The sequence below is a fragment of the Neophocaena asiaeorientalis genome, unplaced genomic scaffold, assembly GCF_003031525.2.
Source record: "Neophocaena asiaeorientalis asiaeorientalis breed wild unplaced genomic scaffold, Neophocaena_asiaeorientalis_V1.1 scaffold256, whole genome shotgun sequence".
NCBI lineage: Eukaryota > Metazoa > Chordata > Mammalia > Artiodactyla > Phocoenidae > Neophocaena > Neophocaena asiaeorientalis.
In genome coordinates this window covers 5,214,198-5,240,503 of record NW_020185324.1, presented here as the reverse complement: position 1 = coordinate 5,240,503, position 26,306 = coordinate 5,214,198, and the positions used below count along the sequence as shown (strand labels likewise).

At 42.1% G+C, this 26,306-nt stretch overlaps 1 protein-coding gene across 1 annotated transcript in view; it reads right to left on the bottom strand.

Annotated features, from left to right (window-relative positions):
- RCL1 (RNA terminal phosphate cyclase like 1) overlaps positions 1-23,486 on the bottom strand; it is a 57,218-nt gene extending 33,732 nt beyond the window's left edge. Inside the window, exons 1-4 of the mRNA XM_024734321.1 lie at positions 23,187-23,486; positions 9,029-9,100; positions 5,836-6,011; positions 211-285 (exon numbers count right to left, since the gene is read on the bottom strand). Of these exons, the coding sequence (XP_024590089.1) occupies positions 211-285; positions 5,836-6,011; positions 9,029-9,100; positions 23,187-23,322 (459 nt within the window). The 5' untranslated portion in view covers positions 23,323-23,486. The remainder of the gene's footprint in view (positions 1-210; positions 286-5,835; positions 6,012-9,028; positions 9,101-23,186) is intronic.
- Positions 23,487-26,306: the final 2,820 nt, after the last annotated feature.

The window sequence follows — 26,306 nt, the reverse complement described above, 5'->3', positions numbered from 1 at the left end:
AGTGCAGTATAACTGCTGGCTACTCCTGTCATTACTAAAGGGTCCCTTTCAGCTCAAAGTCTGCAATGTTTGGTTCATGAATCCTGTGGGTCTTCTAATAAATGGCGACTGCAAATATGCCACACACATGTGAGGCATATAGCTCTTCCAATGAATTGGTAAGAAAATCTTTCACACTGGTATATACCACTAACAATTGTACATTCTTACCTTTAACTCAAAGGATTCACCATCAATCCCAAACTGTTTCAATAGAGGGAGCGCTGTTGCCTTAAGAACATCAACCTGTAGAATTATTTCAGAAAAAAAAAAGCTTAGTTAAACCTTGAGAGATGGAAAGAAGAAAGAGCCCGCGAAGCAGGTGAAGGCTTAGCCTCCAGGTAGATGAAGCAGTCTAGTAAAGAGAAAAGAGGCTGGCTTACAACTGAGGGTGTGGGCAGGCTCTGCTCCCGAGTATAGACTGTGACTTTATAAGCCACTGGCTCTTGCGGGCCCCTTTTCCACATTTACAATATCATACACCTACCTTATGAGTCATCGTGAGCATCACGTGCACCAGGCAAAAAGCACCAAGAAACTGCTGGGCTCATAGAAAACAGAGACCTGTGCTCAGTCTTCATAAGTATAAACACTATGCAAGAAAATCACCTGTTTTAGTATTCTTTTTCCAACATGACTGTTTAATGTTTAGAGCTGGTGGCACTCGAGACTAAAGCAAATCAAATGAACTATTCAACCTAAGAGTCCTACCTAAGAATCCTGCTGACACCCACCACAAAGGCATTTAAAGGCGGTGATTCTACAAGGCAGCGAGGGCCTCGGGGGAAGGACAGCCTCAAACTGCACGAAGCAACACAAACCCCAGAGTGCAATGACAGCATCCACAGTTGATGACAAGACAGTGCCAAGTGTAACTGTTATCTCCTCCTCAATCAAAACCCCTTCTTGTTCATTTGTGGATTGCTCATAGAGGATAAGGTGACATTCAAATCAATGGCAACTTGCGAAAGAACAGCAATCCCTTGCTTGTTCCCAGTGGAACAAGAGATGTTTCTCGGCCCTGCGGGGGCTGACTCTATAGCAGGAGGCGCCGAGGGCACAAGTGGCCCAAGCAGAGGCTGCAGGGAAAAGCCCTGATCCTGGCCCAGGCTCTGTCTCCAGCTAGCTGTGTGGCCTCAAACAAGAAAATCTCAACTGTCTAAATTTGCTTGTCTCTGAGGTAAGGAGCTCAGCCTGCCTGTCTCCGAGGTGCTACCAACTCTAACGTGCTAAGGGTCAATAGAACGATACTCCAGCAAGGCTTTACAGCAGAGAATGCGCCCCAGCTAAATATTCTCATATCAGAAAATTAACCAGAGGTAGCAATGACCTATGAAGCCTAGGAACATGTTCAGCATGGATGAGGTGGGGCAGAAGTAGTTACTGGGAAAATTCATTAAAGATGAGCTGAGCTCATTTCAATTAAATATTAAAGCTACACACACCCACAAACTTAAAATATGCATTTGGGATTGCCAGAACCAAGATGAATCAGTCTAGGCTAGTGTTAAGGGCAGTTGGGGAGAAGGCCAAGCCAGATTCTGGAAAACGTGAGGGCTGCAAGAATGCAGGACACTCTTGCCCACATGACTCCTGGAACTAGGCAGCCTCCAGCTCTCTTGGGGAAGAGAAGCGCAAGAGAACAGAATATCCCTTCAGGTCATCCTACTTACACCTGGAGCCATAAAAGATGAGGTCAAATTGACTCTGAGGGTCAGCCAGGAGCCCAAGTGTAACTCCAGATGTGGTCCTGTCTCCTAAGTCACTCTCCATCTGACATGGAAGGCAGGCAACTCGGTTCGGTGTGACAATGGCTGGAAAAGCAGTTGTGGGCTGAAGCCCCACTCTGCCTCTTACCAGCTCTGAGACCTGGACATTACCTCCCCAAGGCCTTGGCTTCCTGCTGTATAAAGAGGGGCTGGACTGGACAAGTTCCACAGCCTCCCCTGGCTCCACACACTGGTTCTAGCAGGGCGAGGGTGGTTTGTAGGTTTTGCTTAACGGAAACTGGGCTGTGACTCTGTGCTCAGAAAGGCAGAAGTCTGACCCAAGTAGAAGCTCAGGGCAAAGGTGTCACCCTTACAGTCCAGTCAGTCAATCAACAGGTAGAAATATGATCAGGCCGCACCAAACAGAAAAAGGGAAGCAACCTGCTCTTCAGCTCCCTTGTCTGAAACAGTGATAAGAACACCCACCTCCCCTCACAAATCAAATAAATATGGATACAGACGTAGGTATACCTACAACAGTGCCCAGCACACAGAAGACTTCTTTACCCTTTCAGGACAGTACTAAAAAAGAATGGACTCTTCACACACCAACTGGCCAGCTGTTGGCACCAGTAAATATCTACTGGGGGCTCTAATATCAAATCACTGAGATTCAAAGGAGACCTCCTAGAAGTTTTCTTCTCAAAATTTCTCCCCATTTCCTATCTTTATGACTCCAAGGAAAAATGTCCCTACTCCTTTATACGGCACATCCCATCGCTGCCACTTTCAACTCTCATCCTTGTTGGATGTCTGCAGAGCTACCCTTATTAAATCCCCCTACCCATTTTTTTTTTTTTTTTTTGCGGTACGTGGGCCTCTCACTGTTGCGGCCTCTCTCAGTGCAGAGCACAGGCTCCAGACGCGCAGGCTCAGCGGCCATGGCTCACGGGCCCAGCAGCTCCGCAGCACGTGGGATCTTCCAGGACCGGGGCACAAACCCGTGTCCCCTGCATTGGCAGGTGGACTCTCAACCACTGTGCCACCAGGGAAGCCGCCCCTACCCTTTTTATTTCAACTCTTTCCTTCTCCATTACACCTTCGCCTCAGCCTACAAACAAGTCCAAGTTTTGTTCGTTTAAAAATTCCCAACCTCAGCTCTTAAGGAATCATCCTATCTAACTTCTGGAAGAATCTCCTAACCTTCCATGGTTCTATTTCCTACTCATTCTGAACCTGTGCCTGCCCTTGCATTCCAATGGCACTGCTCTCTCAAAGGTCAATAAAACTTCTCACTACTGAATCTCCCTGCCCAATTCCAACTCAAATCCTGCAAAGATTGCCTCTTGGATCATCCCTGGCTTCTCAGAATTCAATTCCTGCTTGGCTTCTCCAAATAATTCTATCTCCACAGTCACTGTCTGCAGCTCCTCTTCCCCAAACTGACACCTTACACACTTATTCATCTTCTTTATTATTCTCAGTCCCTGGAACCATGGGGCCAAAATTCTACTGCCCACAGAGGCCAAAAAGGGAAGTTAAATGAATGATGAGGTCAGCTAAGACCTGTATGCAGCTGAAGATCTCATGCCTCATCCAAAGAGGGCAGGTGCTCCTCAGCTCCAACAGATGGCTGTCGTGGAGAAATAGCCATCCAGCGCTGCCACACCAACCTACTACCATGTAAACTCCGGGGTTTCAAACATGAACAACCAATTCAGATACACACACCACCACCACTACCAGCACACTGTACAGGCCAAAGGAAAAACACCTGTCAGATTAACTGAGCCAAAAAGCCGCCACTGTTCAGTCTCGGCACTGGTCAATCTCGGTCTCCTAGGGAATGAAATGTCAGTAGGTAAGATGCTGATGACCTATCTCTAAGGCTCCAGACAATAATTTCCAACTTTCAACTGGACATCCCCTAGGGATGTCCCACCAATATCTCAGGAAACAGGACTAAAATCAAACACACCATCCATCACCCCACAATTTTCCTCTTTCTGATCACTATCCTTCAAGTCAACCAGGACAGAAATCATGGAGTTATTTATGATCCCTTCCTCCTATCCCATCTCCAATTAGTTATATAGTTATGAAGTCCCTCCCTCCACACTGCCCTTCATATCTGTCCCTACCCTTCCACTCCCCTCTGCATAATGTTCAAATCAGTTGACACCTCTGCAATTCATCCTTCTCTCAACCTCCATAGTTACCTTCCTAAAACCATGACTGACTCTGGGGCTTCCCTTCCTCCAGAAAGCCCTCCCTAGCCCTCAGCACTTTGCTTGTGCTTCTACCAGAGCCCAGAGGTATTCAGCTTTGTAGCCTCCCTAGCTGTGTTCACAGCTGTCCACCCCATGAGACCACGTTCCCTACGGGCAGAACTCATCGTATTCATCCTTGTGTGCAGACAGTAGATGTGGACATAAACTGATGGGGAAACCACACATTAAAGAGAAAGTTCAAAATGAAGAAGCCACAGGTTGAAGAAGTTACTCTTTATCCGGGATTAGATGTATTTATTTTATCCTGGGCTGGAGCCAGGTACTAACCAAGGTCACTTCAGTCATGCAGCTAGCAAAAGCAGAAAGTCCTGTGGCATGTGAAAACAAACAAACAAAAAAAGGTTTTTAATACTCTGCAAAAAAAAGAATTAAGTACCCTTTCTAGGGAATTCATCAATTAATCTTTGTCACTGTTAATATGTAAATTTTAATACTGCCAGTGATAAAAGCTTTTAAGATCACTGGCAATTACAGAAAGAGAACAAAACTGGGACACACGGTGTCAGCGTCTCCTGTCTGCTTCAGGGCCTTTTCCCAACATTCAAGGCACCTTCCCCCTCCCATCCCAATTGGAAATGGTAGAGATCTCCTCTCATACTTTTAACTGAAGGACCCATTTCCTAGAATCTTCTGGAAAAAAGCAATCATTTGAAATTACTTTAAAATTCTAAACAGTTTATGCAACATTCCTATACAGCTAAGAATTTCAGATCTTGCACTGTACTCAGGATCCTGAGAAGAGTTTATGCACCTGAATTCAAGAATTGGGGCATAATTCTCTTAATGCCTAAGAGCATATTAACTGTGTTTATACCCTAGTCAGTGCCCTGGTAAATACCAGCAGTCCCCACTTGGGGCTAACTGCACCACCTAATTGGACTTCCCTGGTTAGGGAAGCCACACACTTTACGTTCTGCCTCAGAAGCCACCCCTTCAGTGGTCTTGGTCCAATGTCTGCAGAGGTGAAGATAAGCGTCCTCAGTGGGAACTTCACGTCATGGCCCTCAGCTTGAAGACAGCTTCTCTGAACAGCAGAGGAGCCGAAGGGAGGGATCGTTGCCCCACTACGAGAGGCCTAAGGCAGGTCTGCTCTAATCAGTTAATCTCCCTCACCTTCTGCTTCACCCTCCCACACACACATACAAAACAAACCCATCCCAGACTGGCATTAAGACAGCTGTGGTAGCCACAATGACTACTCTATCTGTATATTAAGCTATCCTCCCAACACAGGCAGGAAAATTAGCACGCTTAATAAGAAGTGTGCTGGTGCCCCAAAACTAGCAACGCTCATATATACCTTCCCTGCCCTTGTGCCCTTTTTCTACACCTGCAGACTCTTCTCAGAAGAAGGAAGTCCTAAAGTGTATGGCTGAAGCCTGAGTCCAGATCATGCTGCAGCAATGCCAAGGAGATGTTATTCTCGGCCTAAAATGTTGGTCTGCTGCCTTCCAACCTCAACCATCATACGACCTTTTGAAAATTCCACTCTCATGCACTTCAGCCAACAGAGTCATATTTCATGTCAACCACGATGAGACGGCAAGCATCTGTTCTGAAGGTTCTTAGACGTGACAACGAAAGGCACCTTGACGAACATTAACCATGGTGACTGAATGTGGTGATTATGAGTCTTGGCTCATCTCCCTCCTGGAGTGATCAACCTCTAAATTTCTAGGTAAATAACAAAACACTCTCTACAATACACCTGTGTGTTATCAGGAACTGGTTTCTCAAATGTTGGGTTGTGACAAGAGACAAATAAACTCACATCTTGGTATGGCCTCATTACTCACCGAAGGGTCCACCTGGTCATTGGTCACTCCTCGCAGAACTATTCTCAGCGGGTGCTTCATAAATGGAGCCAGGCAGAGAAGACTTTCCAGATAATACCCAATGCCGCGAAGGATGCTGCAGTCATGTTCCACAGACCCACCATACAAGAGGCCAGGCTGATAATATAAGGTGGTTCCTTACACCGGAGAAAAGAAAGTCAGCAGGAAAAAAAAACTTAGTGTCACAAAGGCAACGAAGGCAGTAAGTCCCAAGGGGAAAGTCTGGCAAGGGCATCCAAGAGAGTTCAAAATGCCATTCCTAAGAGTCCACATACTTCACTCCAAAAGCTGACTCATTACTGTCAAGCCCCTGTAACAATAATAAAATGTGAGTGTAATTTAATAAACAGTAATAAATTAAACCCCTCCCTGAGCCATCTGAACTGCCAAAGCCGTGGCAGGGCACAGAGGAGATATCCTAACAGGCACCCTAGTCTCCCAACAGCACACTCTCAGACTGTGCTGATGTGGGGTTTACAAGTGATGTTCTGAAACCATCATGCTGGCAATCAGCTGCTTCTAGGCCCAGGAAATGAAATTCCCCATATACCACACTCCCCAAACAAGGTACCTAGAGAAGGCAAGTACTTCATGGCACTCACTTCCATTAATAGTAGCTATTTTAATTTAATAGTAACAAATGGAAATGGCTAAAATTATTGAACAGCTTTAGTGGAAACTCTTTGTTATCTTTATTTATTCTTTCAAATATTCACATCATCTAAAAAATTTCTTACTAGGTTTACATATTAGAGGAAGAACCAAATAAAATAGATGATTCAGGGAGTATGAATAAGTGAACACAGTATTTTTGATGCTAATAATCTTTGCCCAATGTCTTCTGGCACAATTTACCAATAAAGAAATTTAACATTAGAGGAAGAACTATGTTTAGTCACCAAAAGAAAAGCAGCTCTGGGCTTCCCTGGTGGCGCAGTGGTTAAGAATCCGCCTGCCAATGCAGGGGACACGGGTTCAAGCCCTGGTCCTGGCCCTGGTCCCACATGCCACGAAGCAATTAAGCCCGTGTGCCACGTCTACTGAGCCTGCACTCTAGAGCCCACGAGCCACAACTACTGAGCCTGTGTGCCACAACTACTGAAGCCCGTGTGTCTAGAGCCCATGCTCTGCAGCAAGAGAAGCCGCTGCAATGAGAAGCCCACCCACCACAACGAAGAGCAGCCCCCGCTCACTGCAACTAGAGAAAGCCCGCACGCAGCAGCGAAGACTCAACACAGCCAAAAATAAATAGAATAAATTAAAAATAAATAAAAAGAACTAAAAAAATTTTTTTAAATCCCTACATTCTTTAAAAAAAGAAAAGAAAAGCAGCTCTTAGGAGTTTCATAAAATAAATATAGGTTTTACTATATTAAAAACCAAAATCCCAACCATCACAATCAGAATCATATTCTGATCAAAGTGGGAAAAACTCTACATCGGTTATTCTAAAAAAATACTATTAAAGTCACAAAACAATCTTTCTTTTAGGTCAAAAATCTCTCCTCCCTCCCCCCCAGAAAAGACTCTATAACCACTGAACTCTGCAAATCTGTTATGCCTGCAAATTAACCAAATGATAAACTGACCAGATCATCAGAATGAAGGCTTCCCGGGGTGGGGGGAGCGGGGACAGACACATGAGGTGGAAAGAAGCAGGATCATGTAAATGTCTTATTTCTCAACCTAAGTTGTAGATATAACCAGAAAAGAATAGAACTACCTGCTCTCTGAATCACCAATAAAAATAGCTGAAAAAAATCCCCAGCAATTTCAAAGTAAACAAGCCAAGGAAGACTAAGGGAATCATAGCTTGCAAAGGGCATCTGATGTTTTATGCCTGAAACCTGCTACAGTTCAACAAGTCCCATGGCCACTTATGAAGCCAAGCTTGTCTTCTTTCTTAAGAGAGCCAACACACAGAAAAGTTCAGTTCCCTTTGTTGAATATATGAGCAAAGGCACATAGTAAATGGAGCCAAAGGATGCTTGCCATGATCGTCTAACAATGTAGATAAAAGAGTTTCTAGGGGGCTTCCCTGGTGGCGCAGTGGTTAAGAATCTGCCTGCCAATGCAGGGGACACGGGATTGAACCCTGGTCCGGGAAGATCCCACATGCTGTGGAGCAACTAAGCCCATGAGCCACAACTACTGAGTCCGTGTGCCACAACTACTGAAGCCCACGCACCTAGAGCCCCTGCTTCGCAACAAGAGAAGCCACCACAATGAGAAGCCTGCACACCACAATGAAGAGTAGCCCCTGCTTGCCACAACTAAGGAAAGCCCGCGTGCAGCAACAAAGACCCAGTGCAGCCATAAATTAATTAATTTATTTTTTTATTTTATTTTTTAAAAAAAGTTTCCAACAGCAAAAAAACCAAAAACAAACAAACAAACAAAAACACTCAGACAAAAAACTAGAAACAACCTAAATGTTTATCAGTAGGGAACAGTTAAATAAGTTATCATGCTTCCATACGGTAGAATACAATATAAGGCCCACTGAAATACTGAGATGGACCTGCATGTGCCTGGCAAGAAAATTCCCTGAGACGTCTGTGCTAATGAAAAAAACTGGCTGCAGAACAACATGAAGAGCATGACCCTGTTGATGGTTTGCCATACAAAAGTGCCCACGTAAGCAAATGCACATAAAGGAGACCAGGACACAGTCCCCACACTGTGACCACCGCTGCCCCTGGGAGAGAGAATGGAAGAGGAAACAGGGTGAAGGGATTTTTCACATTTTTTGCGTATACTTGTATAAACTTACTTTAAAAGACAAAATAAAACCAAAAAATTCAGCACATACAACTACCTCAGACAGTTTGTTAGAAGATTTTATTGTGACAACATAAGTTAAATGGACATTGAAAAGTTGTATATAAAAGGTATAAAGTGTTTTTATTGTTTAAAAAGAAGAGGTGCTCGTCTGTTGATCTGAAATTTTCACTCTTCTAACTTACTTAAATCAAGTGTATTTTCCTTAAATTGGCAGATTTCACATACCATCTCCAGACAATTGTATCACAGATAGGAAACTGGGTCTTTCCATCCAAATACAATATTTATACCATCAAAAAGAGTGAATAACAGAGGAATAGTTAAGTATTACATGTAGGTGCTTTCAGGAATGGGAAGAAAAGGAGCTTACCTGTTTGGTTTATTTCAATTCGAGAACCATTAGTTATTTTGTCCAACAGCCTTATGAAGCTGGCTTCAAAATCTGTGGGGAGAAAAGAAAACAGATTGGCCTCATGCTAGGTCACCATTTCCAGAGCACATCCTATTCAAGTACTGCAGTGCGGGGTAGGTTACTTCCGGCATCATACCTGGGTTCTTCTCAGGACCTGGGTGGCTCACTGGCTAAGGAATCTGAAGCAGTTGAAAAGCACTGACTAGCATATATATGTTTAGTAGAACTATTAGAAACAACTCAGGTTTCGTATTTCACCAAAAAATAGCAATTCTACCAGCAATCTAATGGGATATTAATTTTAGCAGAGTAACACCCACCTGTCCTCCTAACCTCAGGAGTGTGTGCCAAATAAGGGAGAAAGAACAGAAAGTAGGAAAGAGTTTTAAACTCAAATTCTTACTTGCCGCAGAACACCTGACAAGGAAAATTAAATCGAGGACCACCCTTCAGTCTCAGAGGCAGTAAGAGGTTACCTTCTCTCCCATTCAACAAAGCATCCCTGGCTTCTTTCCTCTATCGTTTACTGATCTAAAAGCTATCTAATCAGTTCAGTTTTTAGTTTTATTACAAAGGTGACTGAATATACAGTATTACTGCCACCTTATTAATGCATGAAAAAAGACTGGAAGAAAAAATACAAAATGTTAATAAATAGGTTTCTCTTCATAGTAGGATTTTATATGAATTTAGTCTTTTGTTTAAATTTTAATGTATAAATTTGCTTCAACTACTTTTATGAATAAATTGTTATCTAGAATATAAAAGCTGGTTATTCTTTACAAGGTGGGGGAGGGTAGATTTTAAATGTGAAATATGGGAAGAGGTAGAGTGAAGACTCAGGATTAAACATCCTCTGTCCTCCTCAGTAGATTTTACACACACACACACACACACACACACACACACACACACACACACACACACACACAGGCTTTCGCTTCAACCTCCCTCCCATGAACGGGGACAAGGAAGACCAAGTCTTCTGCACAGAAGGCATGGTGACTGCATGACACTTCCAGGCAGTTCCTACTCCTACAATAGACTAGCAGAGTTTGAGAGCACAGACCTTAGAAGTCACCTAAACTGATCCCAAAGGGTGAAGCAGATCGACTAAGCAATTCCCATCTACCTGCTCTGTTACTTAACACTGTCCCATAACTCCTGTCATAGCAGATTCTGCAATCTGTACAAAGAGCACTGGGCCAGAAGTCAGAGAAACTCCCTTAAGTCCTGAAACAAGGCATAATGGCTAATAACAGCAGCTGTGTATTAATGCTTACCTATGTAATCCTTATAACCAGTAAGCAGGAAGTGTTTCCCATTTTACAGAAGGCTGAGGCCCAAGAATGCCCTCTAGCTTGCCCTGGTTAAACAACTGGCAAGTGGCAGAGCCAGGATTTGAACTCAAGCCTGCCCTTCTCCAAAGTCCGTGCCCTGAACCACACCATAACTCAGTTTAATCCCTCAGAGTCAACCTCTTCCTCTAGAAAATTATGGTACCTTTCAACTGTAGGCAATGATTTAACTGAAGGACCCTGCAGATGATTTAATAAGTTCCCAGTCTACATTTATTTTTAATGAAATTAGAAAAGAATAAACAATATCAGAGTTACATAGTAAGGGTGCTGTTTATGAAATTTTAGTCTCAGTTTTACATATACTTGTATGTGTATTAGGTTGTGGTATAAGTAGCAACACAAAAGTTCAAAAGTAACTCAACTACAAAATCTAACTAGAAATGCTTTCTATGGTCTTTTTATATAGAATATTCTATGTTTTTAAAAAGTAGGCATGATCTATATAACACAATGCCACTTTCTACTTATGTTTACAGAAAATGCAAGGTATTCTGCACAAAAAAGGAAAACCCTTGATTTGCTCAAGCTTTCACAGTGCCTAAATGGGAGACAGGAGCAAGCATTTATGAATAAAGCCAAAGATTATCAACTCCATAGCTTTTACAGATTAGGAAAGAAAAGAAAACAAAATTACTTTAGAAGTAGTTTTTTTCTGCTGTTTTTTTTTTTTCTTTTTGTAATCCACAGGGGCTCTTGAGCATGAACAAAATTAAAAACGCCCAGCAGAGGAACATGAGTAGGAAGAGAATGGGCACCTGAAGAGACCTCCAGGCAGGACCATCCCCTGGTCACAGTAAACAGGTTCTTCAGAAGCAGTACTTCAAAGAACCAACACAGAGCTAGTTCCAGAATCCTGGTAACAGTGAAGATACAGCTGCATCACCTGGTATGAAAAAGATCTCAAGTTCACCTAATAATAGTCATACTGAAGTGTCAAACTTCATTAAGACAAGATGTATAGGATTCCTTGCCCCTTCACTTCTTCAAGACTGCTCCTAAGAGTACAGAACGTCAGATATCTAACAACATTAGGGGGAAAAGTCCCCAAAATAAGCACAAGCACAATTTTACCGGATGGTTTAGGAATACATAATTAGGTTACACAGCTAGAAAGAGAATCAACATGAAGACCATAATGGTCAGGAGACTGGCTACCATTAGGGGCATGGAAGGGAGTGGTGAATGAAAGAGGCACACAGGTGTGCACCATGTTCTATTTCTTGAACTGGATGGGATCACACAGATGTTCATTTTATAATCCTATAAGACTAGTTTTATGTCTTATGAATTTTTTATGTTATTGTATTTCATATTTTAAACAAATCTGTACTATCAGGACCATCAGTTTCGGGATTTTTAAAATACTAACTCCTATACCTACTGCCCTCCCCCCTTCCCTAGCCCCCAAAGAAGTGAACGCATCATTTCTTTAAAGGGGCTGGTAACTTTTAGAAGACTTAGTGGTGGTCATCAACCCGACCCATTCCTCACTAAGAAAGGCAAAACCATGTCTCCAAGAAGGGGAGCAAGAGAAGGAATACAATCTAAAGATCTATACTTTATAACAAGATCTATACTATAAAAACAAGGATTTTTTTTTTAAAAAAATCTCAATAAGCACTTTCACTTAAAAGTATTGTAACACAACTCAAATTCTAGAAATATTAGTCTGCTTAAATAAATTATGACACATATACATACCAGAACACACTGCTTCTATAAAATGAATAAGTTTTTTTTTTATATACTGATATGAAACATCTCCATAGTATACTGAGTGGAAAAAAAGTAAGATGCAGATGGCCTTTGAGAAAGGAAAAAGTGTGTACTTGCTTATTTATGGGAAAAACAGCCCTGAAAAGAAACACAACAAACCAACGACACTGTTTGCTTCACAGGGAAAGAAAATTGGGAAAGAGACAGACAGACAAACAGAGACAGACTTTGTAAACCATTTTGTTCCCTTTGAATTTCATGTCATGTGTACGCGTTTTAAAAAAATACATAAAAATTAAATTGAAAAATACAAATAAAGGTATTGTAACAATTTAAAGAGCCAATAAACAATGCTCTCATTAAATAGCCTATGAAAGATATTTATAATACAATATAGCCATTATTTTTTTTAAACTGCTTAATTACATAGGGAAACGTTCACACTATATTAAGGAAAAAAATTTTAAGCAATATATACAGTGTGACTTCAATTTCATTAGAGATAACTAAAAGGTAAGACAGCAAACTATTAACACATGAAATTAGGAGTCATTATTTTCATCATTAAATCCCAAAAGGTAGAAATTACATATACCCAAGTCTCAGAATAAATTAAAAGATGTTTGCTCACTTGAAAATAAGGTACATATAAAAAATTTACGTATTTTATGTAATTATGCATAATGTGATAGATAATAAATTATATTTTAATTTAAAGAAATATTTACACAACATCTTTCCTAAATTATGAATAGGTCAAGAAAAATACATTAAAGAGACATATCAATTTTATCAAAATATATGGGGGTCTACAAAAGAAAAACTTACCACTCTAAACACTTTAGTAATTAAGAAAAAGAAAAGCAAGAGAACAATGAACTGAGATTTTAGAAATGGAACAAAATTTCAAGCTAAAAAATAAATGACAGGGGCTTCCCTGGTGGCGCAGTGGTTGGGAGTCCACCTGCCCATGCAGGGGGCGTGGGTTCGTGCCCCGGTCCAGGAGGATCCCGCATGCCGCGGAGCGGCTGGGCCCGTGAGCCATGGCCCCTGGGCCTGTGCGTCCGGAGCCTGTGCTCCGCAACGGGAGAGGCCACAGCAGTGAGAGGCCCGCATACCGCAAAAAAATAAATAAATAAAAAATAATAAAAAATAAATGACAATAATAATCTCAAAAGAAAAGATAAACAAAATGGAAAACATAGCAGAAAAAAAGCTAATTCATTGAAAAAATACAACACAAATCAATATCCTCATTCATTTGTAAAAGGAAAGAAAATATGAATTAATAAAATAAAAAATATAATTAATACAAAAGATTGAGAGCTTTTATGGTAGACTATTCTCTATTATTTACTGACACATTTGGAATTAAAATGGATGGTTATGTAAAAAGATAACAAATCAAAACCGATAAAACAAATTTTAAAACAGGCACAAAAAGATAAACCCAAAACAAAGGGAATGCGAAAATTTATCAAGTAATAAACAGAAAAGAGCACTGATGAAGTTATTTAAACATAGATAGCGTACATAAATTGTGACGTATTAATAAAATGTAGTATCATGACACAGCAATGAAAATCCACAAACTATTGCTGCTACAACAAAGATGCATCTCACAAAAACAATACAGAATTAAAGGCAGACACACACAAAATATGTACTCTATGACTCCACCTATATAAACCATGGTTAATATTTTAGAAACCTAATCTATATTGTAAAAAGTCAATTTAATGTTTACGCTGGGGATGGGAGGAAATGGTGTGACTGGAAGCAAGCATGAGAGGGGTTTTGTGGGTTGCTGGTCATGTTTTATTTCTTGACATGCATAATGGCTACCTGGGTATATCCACTTAGTCATAATTCATCAATTCATTAAGCTTGTGCACTTTTCTTAATGTGTAGTATAATTTGATAAGTTTATTTTAAAACATCAAGTTCAAAGTAATAACATCTTTTAAAATATGAGAAAAGCAAAGAAACCCAATCATCTCTCAAATTTACCATGACACTAGAAATGTGATTAAATATATCTCAAAAAACACAGTGTCACTACAAGGAAGAAATAACAATTGAGGGAAAGGCTATCTTACCAATTAAGCAAAAGGATTTCACACACTTTGATTTGACCCCACATTCCCATTTTTTATTTTAAAGCATAATTTTTGACCTGCCAATTCCACATCTAGAACTCTATCCCACAGAAATAGAAATATGCTAGACTATTGCACAAAATTTTTTTTTACTGCTGCTTTACATATAATAATCATCACTGAAGGTTACTTTTTTGCCCCATACCTTCAAATTTTCCTAGATATTTTATTTTGCTTATGTAAAAACCTGTAAAAGAAGTGAACTCAACAAAGGGCAACTCATTTCTCTGATTTATGCTGTTTTTACCACCTTCAAGTTTCCTATATTTGTATCCAGTATCTTCAGTTCTAGTCCTTTCCTTTCTCTAACCTAACCTTTCTCTAACACTAAAGCACTAGAGTATTTCCTCCACCTCAGGAAATTACTAAAGATGCAGCAGGACATTACATAATAATAAAAGGGCCAATCCACCAAGAAGACAGAGCAAGCCTAAATGCACCAAACAATGAAGGTGCAAAATATATAAAACTAAAACTGTTCAAAATGAAAGGAGAACTCAACAATGCCATCAACCAACAGAATCCAATCAACATTTATGGAACACCCAACTCACAACAGCAGAATATACATTCTTTCCAAGAGCCCATGGAACATACATGAAGATAGACCAAATCTTAGGCCATTAAAAAACATCAACAAATTTAAAGTAATTGAAATGAATACAGAGCATGTTCTCCAAAAATAATGAAATCAAACTGAAATCAATAACAAAATGATAACTGGAAAATATACCCACACTTGGAAGTTAAACAACACACTTATAAATAATCCATGGATCAAAGAAAAAGTCTTTTTTTTTTTTTTTTTTTGTGGTACGCGGGCCTCTCACTATTGTGGCCTCTCCCGTTGTGGAGCACAGGCTCCGAACGCGCAGGCTCAGCGGCCATGGCTCACGGCCCCAGCCGCTCCACGGCATGTGGGATCTTCCCGGACCGGGGGACGAACCCGTGTCCCCTGCATCGGCAGGTGGACTCTCAACCACTGCGCCACCAGGGAAGCCCTCAAAGAGGAAGTCTTAAAGGCAAAAACACATTGAACTGAATGAAAATTAAAACATGCCATATCAAAATTTGTGGGACACAGCTAAACCAGTCTTGAGAGGGAAGTTTATTGCACTAAATGCCTACATTAGAAAAGAGAAAAGGTTTCCAGTAATCTGTCTCACCTCAACTTAGAAAATGCACAAAATAAATCCAAAGGAAGTGAAGGAAAAAATAAAAATAGCAGAAACAGATGAAACTGAAAACAGAAAAATACAGAAAAATCAGTGAAACAGATGGCTCTTTAAAAAGATAAATAACATGACAAACCTCTAGCAAGACTGAAAAAAAAAAAAGACACAAATCAACATGAGGAAACAGAGAATATCACTACAGATCCTGCAGACATCAAAAGGATAATAAGGGAATACTATGAACTCTACATATATAAAACAATTTAGATGAAATGAACCACTTCTCCAAAAAACACAAACTACCACAACTCATCAAATGAAATGGATAATTTAAATAGCCCTATCACCTATTTCAATTCAGGAAATTGAAAGCATATTTTTTAAAACTCCCCAAAAATATATCTCTAGGCCTTTATAGTTTCATTGGAGAATTCTACCAAATGTTTAAAGCACTAAAATCAATTCTACACAATCTCTTTTAGAAGACCAAAAGGAAACTGTTTCCAATTCATTTTAAGCTAGTATTATTCTAGTTTAAAATACCAAAACCAGACAAAGACAGTACAAAAAAGAAAACTACAAATCAGTATAACTTATGAATATATACCCAAAAATCTTTAACAAAATGTTAGCAAATAAAATCCAGCAATATAGAAAAAGAATTACACACCATGAACAAGTGGGGTTTATACCAGGAATGCAAGGCTGCTTCAATATTTGAAAATCAACCCATGCAATATACCATATTAACAGACTAAAGAAGAACAATCACATGATCACATCAATTGGCGCAGAAAAAGCATTTGACAAAATACAACACTCATTCACACACACACACACACACACACACACACACACACACAAATCTTAGAAAAATAGGAATAGAAGAGAATTTCCTCAACTTGATTAAAAAAACATCTAAAAAAATATACAGCTAACATACTTTGTGGCAAAACAGTGGACACTTTCTCCTTAGGATAGGGAACAAGGTAAGGAAGCTTGCCCTCATTACATTTATTTAACATAGTCCTAGAAGTCCTACCCACTGCAATAAGGGGGAAATAAAAGCCATAACGTTCAGAAAAGAAGAAATAAAACTGTTCCTATTTGCAGATGACATGACTGTTTACATAAAAAAATCCCAAAGAATCTAACAACAACAGCAAAAACACACACTTAGAACTTTTAAGTAGGGGACTTCCCTGGTGGCACAGTGGTTGAGAATCTGCTTGCCAATGCAGGGGACACAGGTTTGATCCCTGGTCCAGGAAGATCCCAGATGCCATGGAGCAACTAAGCCCATGTGCCACAACTACTGAGCCCATGCGCTGCAACTACTGAAGCCTGCACTCCTAGAGCCCACGTTCCACAAGAGAAGCCACCACAATGAGAAGCCCGCACACTGCAACAAAGAGTATCCCCTGCTCGCCACAACTACAGAAAGCCTGCACGCAGCAACAAAGACCCAATGCCGCCCCCCAAAAAACGAACTTGTAAGTAAATTCAGCAAGGTTGCAGGACACAAGACAAACATCCCAAAAAAATGAATTGTATTTCTATATACTACCAATAAACACATGGAGACCAAAATTTTAAATTAGATACCCTTTACAATTGCTCAAAAAAGTGAGACATTTAGGTGTAAATTAACAAAACATGTACAGGACTTATATGCTAAAAACTACACAATGCTGATGAAAGAAAACAAAGATCTAAATAAATGGAGAGATATGCTATGTTTATGAATTGGAAGACTCAAATACAGTAAAGATGGTAACTCTCCCTAAGTTATCATATAGGTTTAACACAGCTCCTGTCAAATCCTAACAAGATTTTTTTTGTATAGATGAAGACAAGATTATTCTAAACTTTATATGAAAAGGCAAAGGAACTAGAATAGCTAAAACAATCATGAAAAATAAGAATAAAGTTGGAGGGATCAGCCTACCCAAATTCAAAATTTATTATATACATATAGTAATCAAGACAGTTGTGGTACTGACAAAGGGATAGACATATAGATTAGTGGAACAGAACAGAGAATCCAGAAAGAGACCCACAGAGTATGCCTAACTGGTTTTTTACAAAGGTGCAAAAGTGATTAAATGGAAGAAAGATAGCCAGTTCCACAAAGGGTGCTAGAGCAGTTGGACATCCATAGGCAAAAAAAAAATGAACATCGACCTAAGTTTTAAACCTCATACAAAAAAAATTAACTTAAATATAAAATATAAAACTTTTAGGGAAAAAAAGAAAACCTTCAGGATCTAGGGCTAGGCAAACAGTTCTTAACACCAAAAGCACAAGCAATAAAAGAAAACTTTGATAAATTCTATTTCATTAAAACTTTCCCTCTGCAAAAGACCATGTTAAGAGAAAAAAAAGACAAGCCATAGAGTGGGATAAAATACTAGGAAACCACATATTTGACAAAGGACTAGAACATGTAAAGAACTCTCAAAACCTAACAGAAAAAGAAAACAATCTTACTAGAAAATGGCAAAAGACATGAAAAGTTGTTTAATATCATTAGCCATCAGGAATATGCAAATTAAACTAGAAGACAGCAGTACACACTAATCAGAATAGCTAAAATTAAAAATAGTGACAACACCAAATGCTGGCAAGAATGCAGAGAAACTGAATCATGCCTACATTGCTGGTAGGAATATAAAATCTACACTTATCATTAGTATAGTCGTCAGGCCTCCCCCAGTTCTAGTTATCAACAACTTTGAGTCCCAAACAATACTGAAATAAAGTATAGGTGCATCCTTGTGGTATAACAAGAAATGTATTTGGTCTTTGTTCCTGGCACAGAGCTCCTAAAACACCAGAAAGTTCCAGAGCCACAGGAGTCTCTTTTAAGTTATTCATATACAGAGGCCCTTTTGAGCACACCTGACTTTATGCTATGAGTTGACTTAGGGTGGAGCCCCTAGACAGCCTCAGGATGGGGCCAATCACCAGAAAAACCAAATGATTAGAGGATTAGAACTTTCAGGCCTACTCATTGACTTCTGCGGGGGTGTGGGGGTGTCAAGGTGTGCCTAGAGATTAAGCCCTATAAAAACTCTTGAACAAGGAGAGAACTTCCAGGTTGGTTAAAAAAAAAAAAATCCACATTCTGAGAGAGTAACAAAACCCTGTTTCACAATAACAGAAGCTCCTGTTTCAGGACTCTTCTGGACCTGGCCCTATGTACCTCTTCATCTGGCTGTTCATCTCTTTTACAATATCCTTATTGTAAACTGGTAAATGTAAGTAAATGTTTCCCTGAGCTTCATGAGACATAATTTTAGCAAAATATCAGATCCCAGGAGGCGGTCTGGGAAACCAGAGGTATGAGTGACCTGGACTTACGACTGGGACTTGTGACTGGCACCTGAGGGGGTGGAGGGCAGTCTTGTGGGATTGAGCCCTTAACCTGTGGGATTTGATGCTATCACCACAGAGACAGTGTCAGAATTGAGTTAAATTTGTAGGACACCAGTGAACATCCACTGAGAATTGGAGAATTCTTTGGTGTGGTGAGAAAAACCCACACATCTGGTGTCAGAAGTATTGAAAGTAGAGGATAAAAATAGTTTTCCCTTACAATCCTCCTTTTAGAACATCCAATTTATGAACAGCCAGATTTATCCCCAAAACAATATATCAGTTTGCCAAAAGATATGTTACCTTTAAGGATCTCTATGTGGTATGTTTCCTCGGCACATTTTAAAGGATTCTTTTCATTAAAATTCCACTTACCCCTCCTTTTTCAGAATCTCATCTGCTTAAGAGCAAATAACTCCTCTCTCCAGTTTCACAGCGAGGCTTAGTCATGTGACCTACTCAGGGACTTGGGTAGCAGCAGTCCCGCGTCCTAACTGCTAAACCAGGGCTCTTGCCCAAGTCCATCATTTCTGTATTCCCACTTTAAAAAATTATCATTCTTGCGGAATTCTTTCCATATGGACCTCACCTTATCCAGAAAATGTTAACTCAGCTGAACCCTGCAAAATACAGCCCTCATGAAACCCAGAAACAGAAGCACTTTGGACAGCTGCTTTATAATCTGAAGAACACTCAAGTCCACCAAGCAGTCAGATGGGAGAACAGGCCTTCCAGGCTGGAGCTGGCTGCCGTCTGTTTCCGGCTCTGTCACTGACTGGATATTCAACTTCACCAGCTATCTTACTTAACTATGTCTTGCCTTTTTTACCTTAAGTAAAACAGCAACAAAAAAAATTTTATTTCGTCCTCACTGAGGGAAAGAGTCTAATGAGACAATATAATCCTTCATGTTCCTCAAGAGTGAAGTAAAAACTACACATGTGGTTGCATAATTAATAAAAACCATTCCAGGATCATCTTTCTTTGGGATTCAAATTCTTCTCATTCTTTACAATTCCTCTTTCAAAGGAAGCAGTTTTATTTAAGAGACTAACAAATCTGCCAGAAGTCACAGAGTCTGACCTGTGTCTCATCCCCTTCTGAATCTTTATGCAGTTTTCTTAGTACCTCATGCTGCTATTCCCAACCATTAGGGATACAAGGAAAAGAAAAAGGTTAATAATTTAGTAGACCAGGGTTTTTCAACATCAGCACTGATATTTTGGACAGAATACTTCTTTGTGTGAGGAGCTGTCCAGTGCATTGTAGGATGTTTAGCAGCATCCCTGGGCTCCACCCACTAGGTGCCAGGAGCAGCCTCCCAGTTGTGACAACCAAAAATGTCTCCAAACACTGCCAAATATCCCCTGGGGAACAAAACTGCCCCTGGTTAAGAACCACTACATTATACATATAACACACAAATATTTGGAAGCCATCACCTAAAAGGAAACCTTTAGACTGAAAAGAAAACAGAAAAGACATAATTCTCTTTAAATATTTGAAAAGTTACCATATAGAAGCAGGAAAAGATTTCAAATGCCAGAGAATAGAACTATACCAGTGGACAGAAGTTACATAATAATAAAACCAGCTCACATCTATTCTTCCTACACACCAGGCACTGTTGAGTGCACTTTCAAATATTATTTAATCCTCACAATAACCCTCTGAAGTCAGTAGTATTGGCCCCACTTTACAGATGAAAAAACTGAGGCTCAGGAGGTCCAACAGCTAATAGCAAAAGCAGAACCCCATCTCAAACTGAGATCTAACTGAGCTCAAGCTCTTAACTCCCAAGCTACTACGACCATAACAAATGAAGATTTTACCTCCACATAATAAAGAAAATGAAGAACTTTTTGACTTAAAAGCTGTTTCTTTCACCAACAATGATTCCTGCAGCCACCATCTCAATCCTATCCATTCAGATCAGAAAATCCATAGAGCTTTCCTTCATAACCTCAGGGGAAGCCTCTGCTCTAACTCTGCTGAGCCCCTTTACAACTTCCTACTTCAAAGTACTCAGGCTACTCTCTCAGCTCTTCCTTAGAAAGCTCCTCGAGAGTGTGGCAACTAGCTTCTCACATTTACAACTCCACAAAGCCTTGCACATACTGGGGCTCAATAAACCTTTTCTGAATGACTGTTCCAGAGGTACCACCCCCACCCTCCAAAGCTCACACCAGAGGGGATATTTAAGCAAGCACCTTCAGGAGATATAATTCTTGCACTTGAGCTGAAGATTTTATTGCAAATGCTGAGTTTTTTCCAACTCTCAGAATCTGAGTCAGGAAGAGTCAGAAAGGAATATGACAGATAAGACAGTCCGTTGGCTACATGTCCAATCAAGCTACCACAGACTCGTTTGACTATGATCACATATCATGTGTCAGGGGCTACATGTATTTATGTATATGTGTGCATGTATACACACTTATACTTACACTTGGGTATGTATACAAAGACACATATATATGTCTATGAACGCCTGTATATACGTATACCTCAGTTCCCTCTTTAGAAATTAAGCAAATGTCTATAGTGTTCCTGAGGCCTTGAATCCAGCCAAGGAAGTCTAAATTAGGGGTCTCTTTTTTCCCCCTAGTATATTAATAAGGTAAGGCAAATAAGGCTATACACAGTATTCCTCATAAAATACCAGCACATGTGCCAACCAGTACTACCTTCCCCAGGTACCAGAGTCTGGTATCTTTTCAGGAAAATGCCATGGCCAAGCCCCGTTCACGTGTGTGGCAGTGAAGAGATGCTCATGAACAGTGCACGGGGGAGAAAAGGAAACATCACTAAATTGTATCTTATGGGCACTATATTTCCATTAGAAATTGCATGTCTCCAGGCTAAAGTACTTCTATTTCTCTTCTTTAAAAAAAGCTATTCCCAGTGTTCCACAGAAGTAGAAGCCTGTCTTCTTACCACAACCAGCTAGTGGTGAGTTCTCTAGGCTAATTTAGGGGTGAAGGGGAGAGTTGGCTGGGAAGGCCAGAGAGTAGAGCAGTCAAGCAATTGCTTTGCCCAAGGGCCAGACTCAAAATAAAGGCAAGGAATGTTGAGAGGAAGAGCACCTGGCATAAACCATGCTAGGGGGCCCTCAACTTCTTCAGTGTTTTTGAGCAGTACAGTGAGGGCAGTAACAATCATGCACCAACACAAGCCTTTGTTACTGTCACCTGGTTCCTCTCCATGGTACAGAGGTTCATCTGATTCTTTCCTTCCTAATCTTCTATCTCCATCAATGACATGGCATTTTCCGCTTATGTGCAACCAATCACCATTCAAGAGAAGCAGAAATGTAACCATCCAGAAGGTGCATTCAGACTGATGATGAAATAGGCTGGCCACCTTGTACAGGAGCCAGTGCAAAATTAAACACATCAACAGGGCCCAGAAATCTTTGAGGACCAACCACAAACCCTCTCCTCCTTCAATTTGCAGATAGGTTTTTCCTTTTTTTCCTTGAACTGATTTTCCCAATTTGGGATAACCAGACAGAAGCTTTTAAATATATGAGTCATTTCAGGGGGCCAGCTGAAACTCGGAGACAATTCAACTTCATATGGGTTTAAATGGGGCCTTATTTTTCATCTATCCACCTTCGCAGGGCAAAAAGAGAGCTTGGAAGCCTATAGTTTAGCACTTGTCACCAATCCTTTACTAAAGTCAAGGCAATTAGGCCCATGATTGTTAAATTTTATCTCAAAGCTCCTGTCCTGCACAAATCAATCACAGCCACTGCTGAAAAAAAACACAGAATTTTAAAAGATTCTTTAATCCACACCCAAGGAGATGTGTGGGGGCTGCCGAGAAATCATGACGACAGGGACAGCCGGTGGTGTCCAAGGGGGCAGCTGTTTCTGAGACCTGTTTTGGGACAGGGGACAAAACCAACCAGTGGTACTTTTCTCTCCAAATTTCTTTCCATCTTTACATCTGCCGATTCACCACATTTCGGTCCAACGAACTGTTTTTCTCCATTGCGAGGTTTACAGCGAGAGCAAGAGGGACTCAAGACAAGCGAGGGGGCGATGTCTGGGATATGTTGCAACACGTAATGCTGGAAAACGTGTAGCTGTTTACTACCAGCTCCCGGGAGACGCCGAGCGCCGAGCGCAGAAGAGCTCAGCCCCTGGTGCGCGGCCCCGCCTCCCACACAGCCTCCTGCGCGTTCGTTCGGGTGTGGGGGCGACACGCAATGAGCCCTCCCCAACGCGCCCCGGAGGCTCCTTGTGCGCCGGCCCCCAGGGCATGAGCTAGGTCTCCCTTCGCGCCCCACGCCCACGCTGCGCGCTGCCCGCCCCGTAGTTACCTCGGAGGCCGGGGTTGTCGTCTCTGGCCCGAATCTTTCGGATTTTGACAGGGCGCCCGCTCAGAGTAGACAGGACCAAACGCTGGCGCAAGAAGTTGCAGCCCGCGTAGCTGAGGGAGTGCGCCTGGGTCGCCATGTGCACGCCCTCTGCAACGGCGCGGGCGGCCGGGGCGAGGCGACTTCGGACAGGCGCGGGTATCGCGGCGACGGCGGCGACGGCGACAGCGGCAGTGGCGGCCCGGGCTCCCTCCCGCAGCCCCGCAGCCCCAGGCGCGTCCACGTGGTTTGGAACAGGAAGGGAGAGAGACGATACACCGGGTCAGAGGGGAGTGGGGCGGAGCCGGTGACCGCCTCTCCGCCTCCCGGCCCGGCTGGGGGCGGACCCAGCACCGGGCCACTCCGCTATTGGCTGGTGCAGGATCAGGGCGGTGCCCGGGGCGCACCGCTATAGGCCTGCACTGGGGCTAGGCGGTGCCTGGGCCACGCTACCATTGGCCTGCGCTGGAGCTGGGCGGTGCCCGGGCCCCGGCAACAGCGCTTGGCTGGAGGAGCGCGGGACGGGGGAGCGGCCTGGGAGCGGAGGCGATTGAGCACGCCTTCCCCACCAGTTTCCGCGGGGTCTTTCCCCGCGTGGGGGCAAGGGGAGGCGATGGACTGCGTTTGAGTTCCTCCTACATGCCCGGTACTTAGCCACACTACTTACGGCAACCTCTGGGATGTGTATGCTATTAGCTCCCCAGCCTTTTTCTTAATAGAAGAGAAAACAGGATTGGCGCGCTTTACCCTGTTGCAGACACCGTGCTGAGCGCGCAGCCGGCCCTATGCCCTCGCGCCCGCTGTAATCCTGAAAGGTAGTGCCATTCCCTCCCTACACTTGGGGAAAGACTCGAGGAACATTGCAAGGCTGGCAGTGGCAGCATGCACAGGAACCAAGGTCTTCCGACACCAGGCCATTACTTATGAGACACCAAGCTTTGCCCTTTTCACATCAGTGGCTTCCCTTTACAGCCACTGTGCTTTTTGCCAAGTCAGGTCCTCCCATTTTGCATTCCTCAAAATGGATAGTTGTAATAACTTACACACACACACACACACACACACATAGCTCTTTCCCATCCTCTTCTAATCTTGCACACCAAAAGCTTCCCAAAGATTGGATTATGTCACTCCTCTGCTCAACAACCTTCAAAGATAACGCAGTTATCTATAAAATGATTACAAACTTGGGAGTCCAATACCATAATACGGTTGGTTTGTAGCGATTCTTGGACAATGTCACCAGATTATGAGTTCCAGAACACATGGGGGAAGAGGCGGTTCTGGAAGGGGTCAGAGCTTGAGTAAGATTAAAGAAGGTGGCTAGCGTTATGCGGGTAAGGCTCAGTTATGAGGAACCACTGGAAGGTCTGAACTCCTATAGGGTGACAGGTTATTAGAGGTGTATGTTGAGTTTAACAGAATCAGCCCTGAAGTTCATTGAGGGAGGTGGGTAATCCATGCACATTATTGCCATTTCTTGAGACTTCTTTTAGGAAGTTGACAGTATTGAAAACTCCAGGACCTCTGAGGGCCTCCCTTGAATCCTGCTGTGGAGGATGCCAAAGCAAGGAAAGGAACCATCACACCAGGAGTGTATGTTTTGTATATCATCTCATCTTAATTAGTCAACAACCTTAAAAAACAACTAATATCTTCTGTAGCAATCCCTGTCTGTGCCCTGTTCATATCCCTTCAGCTCTTACTATTTTCAGTGCAAACGTGCTTAATTATCCTCCAACAGCACCTAGATCTCTTTGTCTGAGGGTTTTTCCCACCTGTATGGAACTCAGCAGGGCAAAGGTGCTGGGGAATTAATGCCCCGCCCCCCCTCCCCCAGAGTCCTCAACCAATGGCTGATGGGAGTTGATGTATAAATATCCCAGCGCCCTTAAACTTTGAGTGAGATAGCTCTGAGACATAGATTCTACAGCGTTTCCCCAGGGACCCTCAGAGATTTTAATCTTCAGTTGCCTACAGCAGGGGTCCCCAACGCCGGTAGAGGTCCGAGACCCATTACGAACAGGACCGCACAGCAGGAGGTGAGCGGCAGGCGAGCAAGCAAAGCTTCATCTGCCGCTCCGCGCCGCTCGCATTACCGCCTGCACCATCCCGCCCCCACCATCCTCCGTGGAAAAATTGTCTTCCACGAAACCGGTCCCTGGTGCCAAAAAGGTTGGTGACCGCTGGCCTACAGGGGTTACTTGCTTAAGTACCTTTTACTGGCTTCCTTCCCTTCCCCGTATCCTTCCTAGCTCCCTTCTGATATTTCGTGGGATTAATTTTCAAATAAACTACTTTCACTCAAATTATTGCCTCAGGGTCTTCTTCTGGGCACCTCCAATATAAGTTCTGATTTTTGATATTTGAGAACTGAGGTTCAGAGAGAATAAATGACTTGTTTAAAGTGACATCACTAATAAATGGCAGAACCAGAATAAAAACTGTCTGCCTGTCACTGTCTGTCTGTCTCTGTCATCTCATATCTTTGGAACCCTGAACCTCTAATAAGAAGTCTGGCTACCACGAAGCTGCCATGCCAGAGAGACCACAAAGATTTAGTGCCAGCTGTTCCAGCTGACAGCATCAGCTGCCAGACATGGGAGTGAGGAAGCCTTCAGATGATTCCAGTCCCCAGCCAGCCTCTGACAAGTCTTTGGAGTCACCCTAGCTGACACCATATGGAGTACAGATAAGCTATCCTCACTGAGGCCTGCCCAAATTGAGCTAAATAAATGATTGTTAGTATTTTAAGCTATGGGTTCAGGGGTAGTTTGTTACACAGTAATGGATAATGAAACTACATATCCCCGAATCCCCTTCCCTGCATAATTCTGGGTTAGCAAACCACAAGAAACATCTTGCATGAGATTTCAAAGGTAAACGTAAAGTCACAGCCACATTTTTTATGTTTGAAAGGTCACTGCAGGGTACCAGGCTCTCTTGCAGCTCACGTAGTTACCTTGTTGGCATGGAGCAGCAGCCAGGCCCAAAGCTCCTTCAGCTTCCACCTGATCCTACTTAGCAACTCCGATTCCTGGGCCAGCTGTGTATCTACCTCCATGACAGAGGACACCATCTTCT